The sequence below is a fragment of the Phoenix dactylifera genome, chromosome 14 (genome assembly GCF_009389715.1).
Source record: "Phoenix dactylifera cultivar Barhee BC4 chromosome 14, palm_55x_up_171113_PBpolish2nd_filt_p, whole genome shotgun sequence".
Lineage (NCBI taxonomy): Eukaryota > Viridiplantae > Streptophyta > Magnoliopsida > Arecales > Arecaceae > Phoenix > Phoenix dactylifera.
In genome coordinates this window covers 7,341,541-7,358,828 of record NC_052405.1, presented here as the reverse complement: position 1 = coordinate 7,358,828, position 17,288 = coordinate 7,341,541, and the positions used below count along the sequence as shown (strand labels likewise).

The 17,288-nt window shown below is 39.8% G+C and overlaps 3 protein-coding genes across 17 annotated transcripts; 2 read left to right on the top strand and 1 right to left on the bottom strand.

Moving 5' to 3' along the window:
* Positions 1–21: 21 nt before the first annotated feature.
* LOC103701334 (protein FAR1-RELATED SEQUENCE 5-like) lies at positions 22–4,767 on the top strand. Of its 11 annotated transcripts, none has more exons than XR_003384551.2 (5): positions 22–320; positions 648–2,708; positions 3,453–3,531; positions 4,122–4,199; positions 4,308–4,767. XR_003384551.2 is itself a non-coding variant. In XM_026802327.2 (4 exons), the coding sequence occupies exons 2-3, from the start codon at positions 657–659 to the stop codon at positions 3,519–3,521; spliced, it is 2,121 nt and encodes a 706-aa protein (XP_026658128.2). In that variant the 5' UTR covers positions 22–320; positions 648–656; the 3' UTR covers positions 3,522–3,531; positions 4,308–4,767. The 11 variants fall into 11 exon arrangements, 5 of the variants coding, with proteins under 5 accessions (XP_026658128.2, XP_026658127.2, XP_038989425.1 ...); XR_603159.4 differs by having other exon boundaries at positions 3,453–3,550; XR_603158.4 differs by having other exon boundaries at positions 24–320; positions 648–3,092; positions 3,453–3,550.
* Positions 4,768–6,700: 1,933 nt separating this feature from the next.
* LOC103701333 (protein FAR1-RELATED SEQUENCE 5-like) lies at positions 6,701–11,213 on the top strand. 4 transcript variants are annotated; one of them, XM_026802323.2, is made up of 4 exons: positions 6,701–6,897; positions 7,086–7,125; positions 7,237–10,074; positions 10,546–11,213. In XM_026802323.2, exon 3 carries the CDS (start codon positions 7,555–7,557, stop codon positions 10,072–10,074), a length of 2,520 nt encoding a protein of 839 aa, XP_026658124.2. In that variant the 5' UTR covers positions 6,701–6,897; positions 7,086–7,125; positions 7,237–7,554; the 3' UTR covers positions 10,546–11,213. The 4 variants fall into 4 exon arrangements, 3 of the variants coding, with proteins under 3 accessions (XP_026658124.2, XP_038989422.1, XP_008781579.2); XM_039133494.1 differs by having other exon boundaries at positions 7,232–10,074; XR_005514785.1 differs by lacking the exon at positions 6,701–6,897 and having other exon boundaries at positions 7,038–7,125; positions 7,232–10,074; positions 10,546–10,659; positions 10,818–11,213.
* An 859-nt stretch (positions 11,214–12,072) lies between these two features.
* Positions 12,073–17,023, bottom strand: LOC103701414 (short-chain dehydrogenase TIC 32, chloroplastic-like). 2 transcript variants are annotated; one of them, XM_017841367.3, is made up of 8 exons: positions 15,331–17,023; positions 14,258–14,489; positions 14,047–14,126; positions 13,717–13,870; positions 13,553–13,631; positions 12,728–12,809; positions 12,584–12,639; positions 12,073–12,404 (listed from the first exon to the last, which is right to left on the bottom strand). In XM_017841367.3, the coding sequence occupies exons 1-8, from the start codon at positions 15,443–15,445 to the stop codon at positions 12,228–12,230; spliced, it is 975 nt and encodes a 324-aa protein (XP_017696856.2). In that variant the 5' UTR covers positions 15,446–17,023; the 3' UTR covers positions 12,073–12,227. The 2 variants fall into 2 exon arrangements, with proteins under 2 accessions (XP_017696856.2, XP_026658125.1); XM_026802324.2 differs by having other exon boundaries at positions 13,717–13,828.
* Positions 17,024–17,288: the final 265 nt, after the last annotated feature.

Below are 17,288 nucleotides of genomic sequence, written 5' to 3'. Positions count from 1 at the left end.
CCACTTGGACGAAATGGACTTCAACTTCGAATAAGTTATGGACACCTATCGCCAACTCCCAACTACTTTCCCATTTTGCCGTGCACCTCGAAACCAAATTGGAAGACGATCCCTTCCAACTGGAATTGTAGGGTTCCGCTTCTCCTTCCCCTCCCCTCCTCCCTCCCTCTCGCTCGCTCGCCCGCTCGCTCGCCTCGCTCTGGCTCGCTCGGTGACTTCTCTCCTTCTCTGATCGCCATCTCCGCAACCAGTGCCCTTAGAAGAGAAAGGAGTAGGCCCAGATCGTACGGATGCATTGGATGTAACATTACTGGGCCCAGGCGAGTCCTCTTTCTCATAGCTTGGATTTCTCTCATTTTTCCCTCGATTTTTCGCAATTTATACCGGTTCGAGTACGCGAAAAGCGTCCTACGAACTCTAAGTTTAAGTTTTTCTTGGTTATTTTTGATCATCGAATTAGTTTCTTTACCAATTGTTGGTGAAATGCCCGAGTTTTCTGTAATCCATGCTGTTTACTCTCTGTTTATATCTTGCTTATATCTTGCTTACCTAGATTTTCGTCCAATTTGATGCTGACTTTTAGTTGGATTTTTTTGAAAGATCTCGTTTTTCCAGAGAAAAATCATTTTTTTTTTTTTTGATTTTAGGTGAAGAGAATGGCAGAATTGGCAGAGCGTAACCCTCCGTCAGAGGATGCTGATGATACGAGCTGGGTGCCGAGAGTAGATATGGAATTCAAGAGTGATGAGGCGGCCTACCAATTCTATAATAATTATGCTAAAGTAGTGGGATTCAGTGTTCGGAAAGCTTGGATTAATCGAAGAGCCTCAGGAGTCATCATATCGAGGACGTATGTTTGTTATAAAGAAGGTTACCAGGGGAACAGGAAAGATGAGAGTGAGGTGAAGAAACCTCGGCAGAATGAGAGAACCGGTTGCCTTGCACATTTGACGATCAAAATTACAGCAAATGGTACATATAGGGTGAGCGAGTTCCACCCCATGCACAACCATGAGCTTGTCGCACCTGCGAACATCTTGAAGTCGCATAGAGTTGCAAAGAGGGCTCGAGCTGTCATAGCGAATGCGGCATCGCAGAAGGCTATGATGGAGTGTTTGGTCCGGCAAGCTGGGGGCTATCGGCAGGTCGCTTTTGTTTCTGTGCAAGATGCTGCTGATAAAAGTTGGGCTCCAAAAGTCGATATGGAGTTTGAGAACGATGAAAAGGCCTATCAGTTCTACAATGACTATGCTAAAAGGATAGGATTCGATGTCCGAAAGGCATGGGTGAACCGAAGATCTTCTGGTGTTATTATATCAAGGACCTACGTATGCTACAAAGAAGGCTACTATGGGAATAAGAAAGATGAGAATCAGGTGGAGAAACATCGTATTCGGCCAAATGAGAGGACCGGTTGCCTTGCCAGAATGGTCATTAAACTCGCGAAGAATGGTAGATATCGCGTGACTGAATTTCAGCCAATGCACAACCATGAGTTTGTAACAGCGAGAACAGCACACACTTTAAAATCACATAGAGCTGCTAATAAGATTCGAAATGCTGAAGTGAATTCTGTGGATGATTCTTGTGCATCACCGAAAGCTATCCATGATCATGTGAGTGGACAAGATGCATCTTGTCCACATCTCACTGTTCTTTCTATGCAGCATAAAAATTATTTACCTACAAAGCATAAGGATGCTCTCAAGCCAGGAGATGTGGGTGCAATGCTGGAGTACATGCAAGAAAGGCAAGTCAATGACCCTTCATTTTATTATGCGATACAACTTGATAAAGAAGACCGAGTTACAAATGTTTTTTGGACTGATGGAAAGTCTGTGGTTGACTTTTATTACTTTGGTGATGCAGTCTGCTTTGATACAACATACAAAACTAATAGTTGTTCTAGGCCCTTCACACTCTTTTATGGAGTGAATCATCATAAACAAACTGTCATCTTTGGTGCTGCATTGATATATGATGAAACTAAAGAATCTTTCATGTGGTTGTTTGAGACCTTTAAGACTGCAATGTATGGCAAGCAACCGCAGGTTATTCTAACAGATCAAAATCCTTTAATTAGGAATGCTATCAATTTGGTGTGGCCAGCTACGACTCACCGTGTTTGTGTGTGGCACATGTATCAGAATGCATCCAAGTACTTAGGCCAAGTCTTTCAAGGTTCCAGAACTTTTGCATATGATTTCAGCAGATGTCTCTTTGATTGTGAAGAGGAAGAAGAGTTTGTGTCAGCATGGGGAAAAATGTTAGAAAAGTACGATCTCAAAGACAATGAATGGTTGAAAATGTTATTTGAGGATAGGAAAAAATGGGCTGTGGCATATGGACGTGAGACATTTTGTGCAGACATGAAAAGCACACAACGTTTGAACAGCATAAGTGGCACGTTAAAGGAGAACTTGAGCCCGGAACGAGATCTATTGCAGTTTCTTAAGCATTTTGAAAGAATGCTGGATGAGCAATGGGATGCAGAATTACAGGCTGATTGTCATGCCACATCGAGTACAACAATTATAGCTCCTTCTCGGATGTTGAAGCAAGCAGCCAGTGTATATACACCTGCAATGTTTGAAATGTTTCAAAGGGAATTTGAAATGTCAATGGATTGTATGGTACACAATTCTGGTGCAGTTGAGACAATCTACGAGTATAAGGTTATTAGTGAGGATAACCCTAAAGTGCACTTGGTAAGATTTGACTCTTTAAATGGTACGCTGGTTTGCAGTTGCAAAATGTTTGAGTTTGTTGGTATTCAATGTCGTCATGTGTTGAAAGCACTTGATATTATAAATATTAAAGAGCTCCCACCACAGTACTATTTAAAAAGGTGGAGAAAGGATGCTAAGGTTGGGTCCTTAAGGGACAACCTGGGGCTTGCAACTGACATTGACCCTTCATCATCTAAAGCAACGCGTCTTAGCTCTCTCTGTCGCATTATCAGTATAGTTGCAGCAAGAGCTGCAGAGACTGTTGAGGGATATACATTCGTTCAAAACCAGTCAGATCAACTTTTTGATCATGTGTACCAAATTCTACAAGCAAGACCTCCTGAGGAACTTCAGATTAGTTAGGTAATATTACTCTTAGCTCCAATTGAGAAGGACCTAAGTTTAGACATTGGTAAGTTGAGATTGATATTAATCTAGTTATAATGCAGGAGTCATCAGTTCACTGTAAAATCAGCAACTGTTTGATGTCAGTATATATCCAGGAAGTTATCTTCTCAGTGGACACATGTTTATTGGAATGATATTATGTTAAATAGCTACACGGTTTTGGTGATTGCTTCATTATACTCATGCTAGACTGTACTTAGAATAGTTGGGCGGCAAAGGCATATTCTAAAAGCTTACATGGTGGAAAGCTTGATTCCTATATAAGAATAAAGGTAATGCCACATTATTATTGATGATGTGCTATATGATCTGCAGGGCTCTGCTTGCCGCATGTTCTCTGGACTTATGACAGCAAAGCTTGCTTTTGGACCACTGGAGCATTGACAAGGGGATCGTAAACTTCAAATTCTGATGTGAAATTTATTCTGTGTTTGTTCTAATAATATAAGGCCATTTGGTTGAGATATACTGCTAGGAATTGCTTTACTGCTCTTTTTTTTAAAATTTATTTATGATTGATATTAACAAAGCCTATTCAATTTTTTGGTTGAAAATTAAGTGCCATGTGATGTTTTGATGTATCCTTTCCCTTAATTGGATGGTTACTTTTGCTTCCTAATTTTCACAGTCATGAAAAACTTAAAGCAGTTAGATGATAGGTCTCAAGTGAATCTCAAGTGTATAACATTTTCATTCCATGCGACATCAGTGACATGCTTGTGGGGGAAGTTAATGCACCTGACAGCTTCAGATGTAATTGCAAATTTATGAATAACATGTAGGGAAATGGTAAAAATAGGTCAGGGTGCTTGCTTGCTTAGGTGCAATTTTTGGTGTTTACATTATAATAGTCTTTCTTCATCGTAAATAGCTCCTATTCCTCTTCAGAGAACATGCATGAAGATTCTAGTCTGTTTTCTTGCATATCCGTTGACTGGAGTTGTTTCATGTTTGATCTTGAATAACATGATTTTATACCTTCAGTCTACAAGGTTGAGAGGACTCAAGCTAGTGTCATCAATTATGGTCCCAGCCTCAATGTTCTGTAATTAGAAATTTATAGTATGTCATCGACCTATTTTGTTTGTTTTGTTTCATATTTGCATTCACAGTTGTGCTACGAGTTGGTTATTGTTCGGTATTTAACCAGCTTCATGCTGCCTATTACAGTTCGAAGTGTAGCGTGAGAGGCACAACAAGCATAGAGTTATGTCTGAAAGTGTCATCAAGACATGAACATTGCAGCAACCGACTGGATTCCTCTGTGGTGTCATGTTTTTAGTGTTTTTTATTTATGTAGCACTTGGCTGCTGCTGGATACACATGGCTTTGAGAGATGTGAAGCTGGTTCACACAGTTTAAGAGTGTCAAAGATGGCTTGCTCTTTTGTGTGATTTTATCTTCTTGTTAAGCACGCTCGAAACACCCACCTCTAGGTTTGTACCTTGAACTTCTCTCAAGTACATGCCTTAAGGATGGAGGGTGCCCTATGATCATAGCATTTGAGTTGTATGGTTTCTCTCACTTAAGAGAAGAATTCAGTGAACTATTTCTGGGGCGATGCTATTTTTTTTTGTTTAATATGAATACCCAAGAACTAGTATGAACTATAATAATACTCACCATCCCAGTACTGTATAGAAGTCGATTTTTGCAGGCAGTTATCTCAAATGACTATAGTTTGTTTAGATGTCGATGAATGTACTTCTGTTTGCAACATAGAAGTTGCTACATGTACACACACACACACAAATATATATATATATATATAATATATATATATATATATATATATATATATATATATATATATATATATATATACAGCGTGCACAGATAGAGAGAGAAAGAGAGCTTATATGATTATCAAAGGTTTCTTTTATGTTTGACATTTTTAGGGCAATTTTGCATGCTATCGGGAGCAAATTTATTGCTGCTGGGATACTTTTTTGAGTCTCCTTGGGATGCATTTGAGATAATTGTGGAGGTTATTATGTTATTCAAGTAAAGATTTCTTTTGTTGTTGTTATTATGGGTTGATAGCTCTCTAGATTTTGCCAAGAACACATCGCCTTTTTGCCCCCTTTCTGAAATAGTTTGTTTGGACTCTATAAAGACCATTACCTCCCTAGTCTCAATTACTGCTATAAGAGCGTTTTTATATGTAAAACGTCCATTTAATGTGCATTCGTTGGAGGGTAGGAGGACAATGATCCAAAATTTAAGTTAGAGCAATTACCTTGTTTTTTCTTTTTCCAAAATGAAAATGATGTTCTTTTTGGAAATCTCTTAAAGAATGAGAAGACATTAGAACTGTTTGTTTTTTTTTTTTTTTTTTGAGATTAAGAAAGGCTAATTGTTATCTTATACTTTATATCCATCCCAACCCTCAAGGGTCCATGCCATTTGGAGTCGAACCTAGTAGGCATTTTTCCTCTACTGAGATGATATCATTTGTGTATGGAAAATCTACTTAGTTATTGATTTTGCAAGGTAACAATGACGCAAATATTTTTTAGTAGAACAATACATATTGATTTAGCTTTAGGGTTTAAGTATGAGGTAAGCTTTAATTGAAAGAAATCAAGATAGACATATTATTGAATGCTTGATTTATATTTATTTAGAGTGAACCCTGAATCTTACATATACCTATTAGACCCCTGCATATTTTGTACTTAAATCTAGGATGGTATAAAAAGTTAACGAGAGATCACATCCATGCTACATGCTTTGAACATCTTGAGAGCATGTTGCGAAGAGTGCAGCACTTCGAGAATCACAAAATTGAGCTCGAGTTGATTCTCCCTCTCCCCTGCTATTATATGCTAATTATGTTAGATGATCTTTATCACATAAGAAAATCTCATAGCAATTCATCAAGCTCTCCTTTCTTTATGAGCCCTCGAACCTTAATAAGGTTGCACCGAACCTAGTGATCTCTCAAAATAAAGATTAATGTATGTGGATGGTAACATTTGTAGTCACACCTTATTTTCTAGAGAATGATAGCCAAATATAAGACTTACCAAATAGTTTTACGACAAAATAAGCCATCCTAAAGTAATTTCATAAGAGGATATTGTTATGTTTATTTTTTAAGAATAAAAATTTACTATCTAAAAATTATTTTAAAATACAGTTAAACAAAAATTGATGTAATCAATCTCGTAAGCATAATTTTTGTTATTTTATTATCTTATTTTCTCTCCCTCCTCTCAGCCAAAAAAAAAAAAAAACAGGGTTAAAACTACACAAAAAACAATTACCGAATTGCGAAGGGCAAGGCTTACGTGGAAGGGCCACGTATGGCTGTTGCTTACGTGGAAATTATCGAACCATCCTCTAGGAGGGATTACGTGGCACTCATTGACGGTGGGACTGGTCGCATCCACCCCGTTTCTGGGAGAACGGGCAGCCGATTCCGTTTCTCTCTGCTCGCCACCTGTCGCCCTGCAGTCGACTGGGAGGAAAACTGAATTGAAAAGTCTCCTCGCGTCCGCTGTCGGATTTGGACACGCGTCGCATATCTAGAGAGGTCGGACTTAACCTTCTCCCTTCACCCCTCCTACCCCGCTGCTTTCCGCCTCTTTTCCTCCGTCGAAGCCGTCCAACCAGGGTCGGACCTCACCCTCGTCCGATTCCCCCCTCCTTCTCTCCCTCGCTTTCTCCCCCTTCGTTCGCCTCTCTCTCTCTCTCTCTTTCTCGCTCGCTCGCTGTTGATAGCCGAGAAGAAGAAGGAGAAGGGCAACAGAGCTAGGTGAGTTTGCTTCCAATGAAATATAAATTATATCTTTCTTGAAATTCTGAGCGTTTTTAGCCACGGGCGGTCAGAGCTGAGATTTTCCCACTCGCTCTCTCTCTCTCTCTCTCTCTCTCTCTCTCTCTCTCTCTCTCTCTCTCTCTTGCTCGCTCACTCGCTTACTCTCGTTCTCTCGCGGTTGATAGCTGAGAAGAAAAAAAGAAGGAGAAGAAGGAGAAGAGCTAGGTGAGTTTGCTTCCAATTCGATATAAATTATTTTTTCTTGAAAATTCTGAGATTTTTTAGCCCCGGGCGGGGTCAGAACTGAGACTTTCTTGTTCTTTTTCTTTAGGTTAGTCTTTTTCCTGCTATCCCTCGTCAAAGAGGAACCATAGCTCGAAGTTAGGCTGTTTTCATCTGAATCTCTGTAGCCATTATAGATTTCTACTGCTCTTTGATCGTGAAAGCGAGTTTGGTTTTTCAAAAGATCGTTTTTTGGAGGTGTTTGGATCAAGAAAGTTGGTTGGAATGGGATAGAAATTGTCGGAATTGACAGGGCAACAGGGTGCTTTGCTGGAAGGTGCCTGAAAGCGAATTTGATCTTTAAAAGATCTTCTTTTTTTTTTGGTGGGGGGGTGGTTTGGAATCAGGAAAGTTGCTTGCAGTGGGTGAAAAATGTCGGAACTGGTAGAGCAGCCGGTTTCTTCTGTTGGGAATTCCTCTGACGAGAGCTGGGTCCCGAAGATCGATATGGTGTTCGAGAGTGATGAGAAGGCCTATCGGTTCTACTGTCTTTATGGGAAGGAAGTGGGGTTTGGGGTCAGGAAGCATTTGGTGAAACGAAGGTCCTCCGGGCTTGTGTACTCGAGGGTGTTCTCCTGCTACAAAGAAGGGTTCTCCCGAACTGCCAAGCAGGGGAAGAGGCCACGGCCGGATGCAAGAACTGGATGTCAAGCACACATGACAGTGAGAATCATGAATGATGGTAGATTTCGGGTCAGTGAATTCGAGCCGAAGCATAACCATGAGCTCGCAGTGAATGTTCTAACTGCTATGCCTGATGTGGCGGTTGATTCAGGAACAGTGCCAAACGATGCCCATAAAAATGTTGGTAAACAGGTTATAGTTCGGCCAAGTCTTAGGAATTATATACCATCGAAGTCTTTGAATGCTACGAAGCTGGGTGGTATGGGAGCTGTGATGAGATATGTGCAGCAGGGTATACCGGAGAGTCGAGCTGATAGCCCTTCTTTCTGTCATCCCATGGGTGGTGCAGCTGTGAACGAGAGTTGGGTGCCAAAAATCGGTATGGAGTTTGAGGATGATGAGGCGGCCTACCAGTTCTACATCAACTATGCTACAGGAATTGGATTCAGTGTTCGGAAACATCTTGTGAAACGAAGAGCCTCAGGCGTTATATATTCGAGGATGTATGTTTGCCATAAGGAGGGTTTTCGTAGAAAGCATAATGAGCAGCATGGGAGATGTCCCAAGCCATATGAGAGAACCGGTTGCCTTGCATCAATGACAATCAAGATTACAAAGAATGGTCGATATTGTGTGACTGAGTTTGAGCCAAAGCATAACCATGCCCTTGTAATCCCGTCAAAAGCTCACTTGTTTAGGTGGCGATGGCGAAGAGGGTTGATTGCCACTCAGGTTGATCTAATCGATTTGGCAGAAGAGTTGAAGGCAGCACCAGAGCCTAGTAAAGAACAGATGGATGAACAAGACAAAAGTTGTCAAATTCCCGCTTTTCTTTCTTCAGGTTATAAAAATTATATACCATCAAAGCGAATGAATGCTATGAAGCTGGGAGATGCAGGAGCTGTGATGCAATATGTACATGAAAAACAGGTTGCAGACCCGTCCTTCTACTATGCATTGCAGCTGGATCTTGATGACCGAGTAACAAACATTTTCTGGGCAGATGCCAAGTCTATGGTGGACTTTGAACACTTTGGTGATGCACTATGCTTTGACACGACATATAAAACAAGCAACTATGGCAGGCCATTCTCCCAATTCATAGGTGTGAATCATCATAAACAAGCCATTATCTTTGGTGCAGCTTTTCTGTATGACGAAACTGAAGAATCTTTCAAGTGGTTGTTTGAAACATTCAAGACAGCAATGTCTGGAAAGCAACCGAAGGTAATTCTGACAGATCGATCTGTGGCAATGAGCAATGCAATAGCTGCAGCGTGGCCAGGTACAACTCATCGCCTTTGTGTGTGGCACATGTATAATAATGCTACAAAACACCTAAATTTTGTCTTTCAAGGTTCTGTAACTTTCACAAGAGATTTCAGCAAATGTCTTTATGACTATGAGGATGAAGAGGAGTTCCTATTGGGATGGAAAACAATGTTAGAAAATTATGATCTCCATAGCAATGCGTGGTTAGCTCAGCTATATGAAGATAGGGAAAAATGGGCTCTGGCATATGGACGACAGATATTTTGTGCAGACATGAAGACAGCACTAATTAAAGAGAGCATGAACAATATGCTGAAAGAACTCTTGGACGCTGAACGAGATCTCTCAGACTTCTTCAGGCATTATGATGAAATGGTTTTTGAGAGACGACAAGCAGAATTGCAAGCTGATATTCATGCACATCAAAATATTCAAATGATGCTATCTTCACGGATGTTGAGGCAGGCTGCAAATGCATACACACCGGAAGTATTTAAAATATTCCAAAGGGAATTCGAACTGTCCATGGACTGTCTGGTGTATGGTTGTGGTCAGGTTGGAACTACATTTGAGTTTAAGGTTACTGTTGAGGATAACCCAAAACGATATACTGTAAGATATGACTCATCAAATGGTATGGTTATGTGCAGCTGTAAGAAATTTGAGTTTGTTGGGATTCAGTGTCGTCATGTACTGAAAACACTAGATATTATAAACATTAAAGAGCTCCCGCCAGGATACATATTGAAGAGGTGGAGAAAAGATGCCAAGGTTGTGAACCGAAGAGCTAATCATGAAGTTGCAGTTGATGGTGGCACCAAGTCAACTCGTGCAAAGCGTTATAGCTCTTTGTGTTGCATTTTCAATAAGATTGCGGTAAGAGCTGCAGAAACTGTGGAGTCATACACATTTATTGAGAGCTTGTCAGACCAGCTTATGGACCAAGTATACAAAATACTGCAAACAAAACCACCTCAAGGACTTGAAGCTGGTTAGGTAATTTTGAACTGACAGTACAAATTCTATATCTTGCATTTTCTAAATCTAAAACCACTAACAATGTGAACCTAGTGTGGGATTTTCTTGTTGCTGATCGGTGTTAGCAGACATTTCATAGGGGCACTCGATTAAATCAGATGGCTATTTAGTTGTAGCATGTTTATTTTATATTTGTTCTTCGTTTGTGGTTATTTACCCATGGAAGTATGTGCTCAGTATTATGTTAGATCTTAGTATTATTTTTAGGGCAGGTCGTACCTAGAAAAGTGAAAGGCTAAGCATATGTAAGCCATATCCCTTAAAAGTGATTTGCATATTGTAAGTTAGGGAAAAGATTCAGCTGATATCCGACTAAACAGGCAATAATTGATTGTCATAGTGATGTAGTTTGGTTAACTCTTGATGTGGTTCTGTATAGGCTTTTTATTAGTACTGTAGTGGTTCTTATCATTTCCTAATTTTGTGCAGGATTAGCTGGTTCAAATCAAGTTTGCTGCCACCTGCTGGCAGCGCTCTGTAGCTGCATGACCACAGCAGTAAGAGGACCAAAATATAAGATTCCCACATGAGTTTTTCCATAATGTACGTCAGTAATTCTGATCCTACTCCAGTACTGGTACTGGATAATTGGTGAAGTGTCATTAAACCACTTGCAGTTAATTCTAGCATAGCCAGATTAGTTTGAAGCCCAAGAAAATATGATGATTAGAATTTAGAGGTGCCTTTTACTTTTCTGACAGGTTTCATTTCTCCTGTATATACGGTGGAACCAAAACCAACTATCATCATGTTTACCGAAATCTTGTCATTGAAGTAATGTCATTTATGAGGAAGTTATCACACAGCAGCAATTTACACAGCCTAACACTAAGAAGATGGCCAGCATGTTGATGAGCATCTATTGTACATGCTGATCAGCTGATGTGATTTGGGGCGAGTTTGTGATGCCTGTGTTATGGAGGCTGTCCTTGCTACATGTGCCCTTTTTTACTTCTTCATCACTCTTAATTCTTGCATGTGTATGAGATAGGGTCAGATTTTGTTGCAAAGTTTGAGAATTGCTGATGTTGGAAGTCTCATCCTGTATAGTTTTGAGATAGCTGGATTTATCAGTTTGGAATTATAGTTGCGATGTACAACTGATCATGTCTTCATAATTGTTGTGTCTGCGTGGATCATTCCAAATGCTTTCTTTTCCATTGGATAGCTTGAGTCTTTAACCTGGACTGCCTACCACTTATGGCAATATGTTTCAAGTATGTCCACCCTGACATTTTATGAGGGGCCATCAAGGGTACCAGCTGAGGCCTCGCAAGCCTTGTATACAAAATGCGTCTTTCCACAGGTTTGCATGCCAGGTTCAGCATGCCTTGAGCAAAGGGAAGGTCTGAACAGTTTAATCTGCACATGCGAAATAAATAGAAAAATCAAGATATTCACTCATCTCTGTCCATATTGTGGAATTTACTGATTGACGGTGGATGATTGAACAGGTAATGGAAACCAAATGTAGTATTATGTATATCTTTTGTTACAAAAGGAGGATATATATATATATATATATATATATATATATATATATATATATGGTGACATCCATGGTCATCAAGCATCACTTATTTCACAAGTCAGAGCTGATCTGAACTCCTTTCCTGGTGATATTTCAGAATTCTACTGTCCTAATGACTTGAAACCTATCAATAGTTTTTATGCTCAGGATAATGGCCGCTTTCATAGGAGCTATCATGCAGATAACTAGTATCTTCCAACTTGATCTCTCTTGTCATGGTATGGAATTAGTATAAGGGTGAGTCAGCTCTGAGTCAACTAGTTCCCAATCATGGTGCATGTGCTTCGCATGGCGATTGATTCAAGCCACCCATAAATAAGCCTGCATTTGGCTTTGGATTTTAGACTCAACCAATGCTTGAGTCAGATGTCACCAGGCAAAGATCAATTAATGTCAACTTGATGTGGCTCAAGAGTTTGTAGAGGCAATCAAAAAGTATTTGTGTTACTAGTCAATAGTCTGAGAGATGACACATTTGTAGGACTTCTCATTTATCTCGAACATCCACTGAAAGCTTGTTATGCTGGCTTGCTTCTTCTATTAAGAAGCAGCTCTTGACTGAACTCCCAGAGCCTTTTGCCTAGGGCTCCATCTTTTGCTTTAGAAGTAGCTCTTGACTGAACTCCCAGAGCCTTTTGCCTAGGGCTCCATCTTTTGCTTTCTCAGAAGGTTCTGCCACATTGCAGTCAGCAAAATATTTTCCAGTTATGTTTGCTGCACTTGGATGTAATCCTAAATAACAGGTAGTCGCAGCTCCCTGCAGGGTAGAGTGCTCTTTAGTGTGAGACTTTTTCTCTTATGCTATACCAGGAAGATGGCATATATATCAGCATACTTGAAAACAGAGGTTTTCAACAGTTTGGAAATGAAATGAGCTGAACTGTTGACAATTTTTCAAGAGATACAGAAACAAACTATTGCAAATTGTTGACATACCTGAGGTATGGTCTTCAGAAAAGGTTTTGCCAGAATAGATATTAGAGTAAGTGCAACTGCAGACAGAAATATATGTTTTTTTTTGTTTTAAGTTTCTGGCCCAAAAGGAACTTCAAAAGAGAGATGCAAAGCAGAAGAGGAAACCTTTAAAGTTGAGGTGGCGAGGTAAGTTGGTGTATATGGCTCCTGGGTGCAATGAATTGACCATCACATTAGATCCTTCTTCCTGATTGACATCAGATACAAATTAATATAAACACATTTAAAGCTTTATCAAACAAAAATTTCCAGACACTTCAAATTGGTGTTGTGTGCCGGCGGGTCTGGGCTGTATGGCCTGCCACAGACTCCAGAGACAAGCGTTCAGGCCATGGATACAAGTTATCTAGCAAACTAATAAATATGTCTTTAAACAAATCCTTCTTTCCTCCAAGATCCAGTACTACAGTTGAAAGACAAGAAACGTTGTCTTCTTTTTTTTCACAAGTGGCTGTACAAACATATCAAGATCTTCTTAATCAGTTGCATAGGCTTAGATGGGAATGCTTAGGTGGAGTTTCTCTAATTGTCTCTTTATTAAAGACTAAGTAGAATTAAAATTTATGTGCATCAGCTTACGCCGAATGCAAACTTCAGCGTAAGTTGGCATGGAATGGAGATAGTAACAGATAAGTGCAAGTAGAAGGTACTCTGAATTTGACACTCTGAACTTCCAAAACTTAGATGGTGATATGTAAAATGGTTGGTGAGTTTATATCGTCATGGTGAAGTATAATTACAAGAAAAATGCCATGTAAAATGAGTAGTTTTATAATCATGTGGATGCTGCTCTGGAAATTTTGTGGCTAAGAATTTTCATATATACACTGCAAAGTTCCGAATTACAATATATCTTAGGATACTAGTCATTTAGTCATGGCATCTAAAATTTCATATTTATAAAATTTACCAAATGATCATGATGCAGACCTGGAAACGCCTCGATAGCTCATTTGCGTGTAATATGTTCGCTAGTTTGGAGTTACAATATGCACCAAAAGCTTTATACCTGTAAAAATAAACGGAATTTAGTCTGTGTATTCCTTGAACAATTTTTGCAGTTTAGATCATCTGTGCAAGAAGCTACCGACTACCTTGACTTGTCATTGAGCTTGTCAAGATCGAGCCAAGATTCATCGCCACCTTTGTGGGCAATTGATGAGACATTAACTATCCTTCCCTGTATTCCCGTTTCTTGGGCCGTGGCTTGCATTTTGCCAATCAGGAGATTTGTCAGTAAAAAATGTCCTACATTTTGCGGCGAATCAGAATATTTTGTCACCTTCTACTGTTTTAATCTTCACAACATTCTCAAATTATATAGGCAAGTTTATGTCCACATTGGAACTTGCCAAGTGAAAGAAATTTACAACTAGCCATTGGATCGAACACTATATTATTTTGTTGAAGAAGAAATGTAATACCAAGATGATTTGCAGCAAACTGCAACTCTATTCCATCTCTTGAAAGTTGAAATGGACAAGCCATTATGCCTGCATTGTTGCTTCACAAAGTTGAAAGAATGTCGGTATTAGTAGCGCCAGAGCTAGATGAGATCAAAAAAAATCGGAAAAAGGAATCATTTGAGCTATAATTTTTGCATATCTTGTTCACAGATTGTCACTTCATACTCACATTAGGATGTTTAGGTGTTTGTTTGATGCATCGAAGGAACGAGCAAAGGAGTCGACAGAGCTGAGGGAGCTGAGATCCATCTCCATGACATGGAGATTCGCATCTGGATTTTGTTCAAGGAGGCTCTCTTTTACCTTCATGCCGCTCTCCATGGTTCGGGATAGTATAATGACCTTTGCTCCTCTTAAAGCTAGAACCCTTGCTGTCTCTTTTCCAATGCCATTTGTTGCTCCTACGATAAATTCATGCAAAGCCATCAAACAGATGCGCGTTTGCTTCTTGTTGTTGCAGGAAAATGCCATGTGGTTTTGAAGAAAAGAATACAATACTGTTTGGAAGAAAAGTGGTTGCATGTTTGTTTAAATAGTTGATCAGCATTTTAAGTGGTAAGTTGGTTAGACTTTACCCATGCTGCTTTTACTTTCTAATCTTTTGCGGATTTTAATCTACTGTTAAATTTCGATAAATTAGTGATTTAATCTTATTAACATAATAGTGCCCAAATGTTGTAAAGAATATGTAAGTCAATAACTCATGAAGTTTTCTAGTTTTATTGGGTGTATTCGTGTATGTCATAGCAAAAAAATAAAAATAAATAAATAAATAAATAAAAATCATGAATATCTAAAGTAGAATGCTTCTCTCTAACCTCCAGAAAAATTAATTTATGCCATTTAAAATACCTAACAGCTAAAAATGGATGGTTGACAAGCATCACTCTCTCACTTCTTTTGGTACGAAGAGTCAGATAACAAATGGTCAGTGGAACTATCCCAAACCAGATGGTTCGAAGCATATTAAGTTGTACTGGCGGCGGATCGGGAAAGTTTCGGCAACCGAAACGAAAAACTGTCGAAGAAGGGGGAGAACAAAAGACAGAAAAAGAGAGAGCACAAGCAAGGGAGGGAGGGAGGGAGAGGAAGAGGAAGAAAGAGAGTTAGAGGTGGACGCCGGCTGGCCATAGAGGCTGGCGAGCCGTGCGGAGGAAGGGCTCCACCTGGGTTACTTTAGTGGGTTCTGAATTTCCAATTTATTAATGATAGAAGGGAGAAGGAATTGATGATCTCATGAACCTGTGACGATGGCGGTGAGATGGCTGGCATCAATTCCTTCAGTAACCTCTTCAGCAGTCGAGGATGAGCCGAAGCCAGATGATCGTGCTCTCCAAGGCCAGTTCCAGACTCCCATCTCAGCTCTTCTTCAGCTCCCTAGCTCCTTCCTGTTGAATTGGCTCTGTGGTGGTGAGTGTGGTTATCAGAGTGATATTTTATGGTAGGGAGAGCAGGTCCAACTTTTCAAAGATTTTGAGGGTGGCAGGACCTATGGAAGGGATGGGACGGGGGCAAATCAGATCCGCTTAGTCCCTCCAAAGTTCAAAGAAAGGAGTAGAAAAATGTCCCCCTCTGAACATTCAAAAGGTGGAAAGATGCTTCCCTTTGAATTCCACCACTTTGGACTGGGAGCCCAGGACTGCATGTTAAACTATATGATCAATAGAGCTGGTCCATCGAAAGGACTCGAAGAATCCAGCAATGTGCTACTCCTAGATGAAGAGTGGAAGGCTTAGTGTAAGTGGTTATAACATAGCATGATGCCTGTTCTATTACTTTAACGGCCTTCAACTTAAAAAGAAAAGAAAGAAAAGTTTCAGAGGCCTGTGGGTTTATTGCTTTCATTTGCCTTTGGAAGTCGAGAGCTAGACACCAATGGGAATTACCTGGCCAAGGACCATGAATGTGTCTCATGCGACAGTCTCTCATTAACATGGGTTTGACTAAGAGAATGGGTTTTATTGTCTGTCGCAGTCGGCCTAATAAGTTTAGACCAAAGCCATCCTATTGATTAGTCATATAGAAAATAATTTAGTCTACAATTGCAACTGGTCAGTCGTGGAGACAACCTCTCCTGTTTCCACCACAAGCTTAAGTCCATTGTCATCAGTGACTGACTGTTATCATCTTGACTTCAACTAGAGGGTTATGACTGATATGATACACCTTCACAAACACCTTGGTGTTGATTTGGCAAGTTTGATTCTGATTAGTTATTAGGGGCACATTGTTTCTGTTCAAAAGCAGACATGTCTTGTTTAAATCATAGGATTTAATCCCAGACTTCTGAAATGATTAATTTGTTTGGGGTTGCTATGGCATGAGTTCAGAACTTAGCATTCCCTTGGGGTGTGGGGTGGAGATTTCATGTTCAGCTGATTCAAAATGTGCAGTCCATGCGCAGAGGTTACAGTGCAGTTTAGCCTGGTAAGAGATGGATTCAGGGTTCAGATGGTGGTTCAATTCGAAGAGCACAAGGCCATGCAATTCAATCCAAAGATGCAGATTAGCATAATTCTAGACCAGTTAGATGTGATTATTTTTCCTTTCTATGGAAAATTTAACTTTAGATGCAATTCATGAACAGCTTCTCGCAATCTTGTCCATTTCAAGGGTAATGTAGAAATGGTTTTAGGCCTAGCATGGCTTGTATATATATATGTGTGTGTGTGTGTGTGTCTTGCCTGCAGGTTTGTTTGACAGGTTCATCATGCCGAGAGCAAAAGGAAAGGACTGAATAGATTGATCTGCAAATTCCAAATAACTAGAAAATGGAGATTTTCACTCTTCTCTATCCATACTGGAAGGATTTAACTATCAATAGCAGACGATTGGACAAGTAATGGAAACCACATCTAGTATATATGCCTGTTTACTCTTATTCAATACAGATGAAAGGGCCAACATTTTGGACTTCAATGGGTCAATATAAAAGGCATCACTTGCTTCATCAACCAGAGTGATGTGAACTCTTTTTCCTACGATTTTCTTTTTTCTTTCAAAAATTTCTGCAATCGTAATGAATTAAACCTTTCATGGGAGCTATCATGAAGATAAAGAGTTTATATTCCATCATGGCCTCTCTTGTCAGGGTCCAGAATTAAATGTCAGGAAAATAGACTCTGAATCAACCAGTTCTTGGTGCAGGTGGTTCATAAGGCTCTTCAGTCTCAACGTTTCTTCAAGCACATCTCGTATTC

Excerpts from the sequence above, each read along its gene's own strand:
- LOC103701334 (XM_039133496.1), top strand. The coding sequence starts at position 657 with ATGGCAGAATTGGCAGAGCGTAACCCTCCGTCAGAGGATGCTGATGAT.
- LOC103701333 (XM_026802323.2), top strand. The coding sequence starts at position 7,555 with ATGTCGGAACTGGTAGAGCAGCCGGTTTCTTCTGTTGGGAATTCCTCT.
- LOC103701414 (XM_017841367.3), bottom strand. The coding sequence starts at position 15,445 with ATGGGAGTCTGGAACTGGCCTTGGAGAGCACGATCATCTGGCTTCGGC. Across the intron at positions 14,490-15,330 it reads TCTCACCGCCATCGTCACAG|GAGCAACAAATGGCATTGGA; the intron begins GTTCATGAGATC and ends AATTTATCGTAG. Across the intron at positions 12,810-13,552 it reads AGCTATCGAGGCGTTTCCAG|GAAGAAGGATCTAATGTGAT; the intron begins GTCTGCATCATG and ends GATGTCAATCAG.